Source organism: Lottia gigantea, assembly GCF_000327385.1.
Source record: "Lottia gigantea unplaced genomic scaffold LOTGIsca_113, whole genome shotgun sequence".
Taxonomy (NCBI): domain Eukaryota; kingdom Metazoa; phylum Mollusca; class Gastropoda; family Lottiidae; genus Lottia; species Lottia gigantea.
Window position 1 is genome coordinate 323,106 of NW_008707077.1, and position 3,168 is coordinate 326,273.

Sequence of the window (3,168 nt, forward strand, 5' to 3'; positions counted from 1 at the left end):
TTGAGCAGTCCTGATCCATCAATATTTACAACTGCCAACCGAGTCAGTATCTCTTCCTCTCCGTTCTCTGCACGAGCAGTATCACCCTTGAATGAATGGCAATTGGAAAAGCAACTGAAAGCGAGCTATCAAAAGATGGAGCCAAGCCAAAATAAAAACACGTTCGACTACTCTGAGATTGGAGAAGAAACAAATGACGATCCTGAAATTTCCGACGAGAAGGAAGATAAACTCAATGCCTACATGAAAAAGCACGAGGAGGAAAGATTACATGACATTCTACCCCGTGAAATGAAAATCGTAATCGAAAAGCAGGAAAAGGAGGAAGATCAGAGAGTTAAATCAGTTCAAGCTGAACACTCTCTGACTTCTTATTCTGAAATAAAACCAATTGTTCTGAAAAGAAACAATGGGATAACTGAAAGTGGTGATAATTCCCCAGAATCGCACAGTGTGTCTCAAACCTACACTGATAACTCTGGAAAAGCCGTTGATTTACCAAGTAATGGAATGCCAAGCAATCCAAAAACTCCAAAACCAATGGTCCCGCCATTTCATCCCAAGGGGCACATTGTAGTACGTGAAACCAAGGCTTCAAGATTAAGGAAGTATAGATTACAGATGGAAAATGATCTAGATGATGTACAGAACGTGTTACCGGCAGTCAAAGCACGGGACAAACACCCTGTAAAAGATTCCTTGGCAAAAAGTCACAGAAGAACTCTGTCAACTTCTACAGCTAAAGGACGACCACGGCCAGGATTTCATCCGCCCCTCAAATTTCACACCCCAGGGGACTATCCCAATGGTGACCTTATTCCACCACCAGATTTCGCCGTCCGGGAGACTAAAGCTTCGAAGCTTCGGCGGCTAAAGAAATTAGAAGACGAAAAGCGAGAGCAGGAGACTTTAAAAGATATGACATTTGATATACAGGTTAAACCATTGCAAAGACAACGATCTCCACCACCAACGTTCAAACCAGCTCCCCCCAAACCATACAAAAAGCCTGAGCCAGTGTTCATTAAAGAAACGAGAGCGTCCAAATTGCGGAAACAACGGGAGATAGAGGAGGTAAATAATAAAGGCACATTGAAGAGAGACAGAACACTTTACGGGACACAGCAAACAAATGCCAAAGAGATACCTTCTAAATCAATCACAGTTCAGGACAAAGAACGGAAAAATCGTGAAGTGAAGCGACCCAAAACAGCAAAGGCCCCTCGGTTATTACCTACAATTTCTCAAAATCCTGATGAGCAGCTATCTGAAAATGTTTCTGTAAATCAACTGCCCAAAGATTCTACACAAACTGGAAGAAGAACTGTATACCGAACCTCTACTACAGCATCTGATAACAACACATTGTCAACAGATAAAACATCCCTTAAGATTTCGACACCAATTTCACAAAAACAACGAGCATCTGTTGATATTACTACGTCTAGATTGTTTGAAGTAGACAAGATGCAACAAAGAAAGTGCAGGACTCCTGATTGGTCGGCGAGAGATAGGCTATGTAGGTTGAAAGTAGAACGAGGTTTGGAGGTTGGAAAGAAGATTAGAACAGCTATGGAGGAAGATGAAAAGAATTGGCAGGCAGAATTGATATCTGAATTTGAAAACGTAGAACGTCCATTTCTATTTGGAAAAGCTGATGACGAAACTAAGCGTCTTGTTAAAGAGGCTTTATGTATCCTGAGAGAATGTTTAGAAGCGAGCGATACAACAGAGACGAGTAAATCAAAAGTAAAGTCATTTCTGAGTAATAAATTCAAAGAATATTTCACTAACAAAAACAGGGCAGGTAGAGATAATATTAAAAATGGACACTTGAGGAAGAAAAGAGAAGAGAAAATTAATGCATATTTTGGAAGAACTGTTCAATCGTTAAATAGGTGGGTTATTTCATGATTTTTCAGAAGATTCTTTCTAAATCTCAACATCCATATTCAATATTTCAGTCGTAGTGAAGCAACACGCCGAATCATTAGGTCCCTAGCTTGCATCCCTATAATTCAAAGGTTGAATCTAGACATTTACCAGGTTTGTCGTTGATTTAAGTTTATTAAGTTTGACGTGGACTACCAGGCTCAATGTGATCAAGTTCTTTGTTAAAATTCCCTCACTGCAAACTGTCTGTTGTATCTAATCTGAAATCCCAACAAAAAAACGGAATCCACCCCATTTAATTTTTAACCCCTTGAGTTATCGAATGGAAGGATGAATGAATTGCTATCAATTAATATATAAATGAATGTTTTCAGGGTGTTGATTGATGTATGGGAAAGATTTAACGATCAACAAGATACTTATCGGCAAATGTTGGAGAAAATAACTCTACTGGAGGAAATGTTGAAGAAGTGGAAATCGGAGGCTAAGCATCATCGATTCATGCACACCATGTTGAAAAAAGATTATTTAGAGGGAAGAAAGGAGAGTTGGTATTTGTGAGGGATTGATGCAATAAGTATCGAATGCAGCTCGAGGGCCAGATGGGCGATGGTCAAGATCAGATCTTGAAGTACATTGATGGAAGGAAAGGAAACTGGAGGATGAGGTCAAACAACTTTGAATGTTATAAGTAGTGCGAGACCATTTACAATCTTGAAATTACATCCAGTACTCCAGTATATTTCAAAAAGAATCATAATTGTTTTATAATGTACATAAACTGGAAACAAATCTCTCAAACACGTATAATAATTGCCAGGGAGCATTTGGTGAATCAAATTTGACACTCTTGCCCTATACTGAAAAAAATTGCCACAAAATGGTTGTCTCCAAGAAAAGGGCCCTAATGATTATATTTTATATAATATATAGAACAATAAAGCACAATTATATATTATGAGAATATTTTATCTTTAATTTTGGTCTTTATTCCCTCGGACGAGATATACATTAAATGCGCATCTTTCAACTTTGCAACATAAAATAAGGGGTATTGTGTGGAAATGAAAAAAAAATGTAGTTAGAAAAAAATATTAACATCTATCGATCATTTCTTTTTAATTAATTAGATCTGGCCACATGGGGAGAAAGATCTGAACTATTTCAATAGAACTTCCAGAAGACTTACGCTACATTTGCTGTTCAACATTTCTTTATAAAGATATATCTTTTGGAGTGAAAGAACACTGTTGAAAACATGGGGAGTCTTTTACT

At 37.9% G+C, this 3,168-nt stretch overlaps 1 protein-coding gene across 1 annotated transcript; it reads left to right on the plus strand.

Moving 5' to 3' along the window:
* Positions 1-135: 135 nt before the first annotated feature.
* Positions 136-2,454, plus strand: LOTGIDRAFT_171333 (hypothetical protein; the record flags this gene model as incomplete). The annotated part of the gene is made up of 2 exons (XM_009047522.1): positions 136-1,898; positions 2,268-2,454. 2 exons carry the CDS (start codon positions 136-138, stop codon positions 2,452-2,454), a joined length of 1,950 nt encoding a protein of 649 aa, XP_009045770.1.
* Between the last annotated feature and the right edge of the window lie 714 nt (positions 2,455-3,168).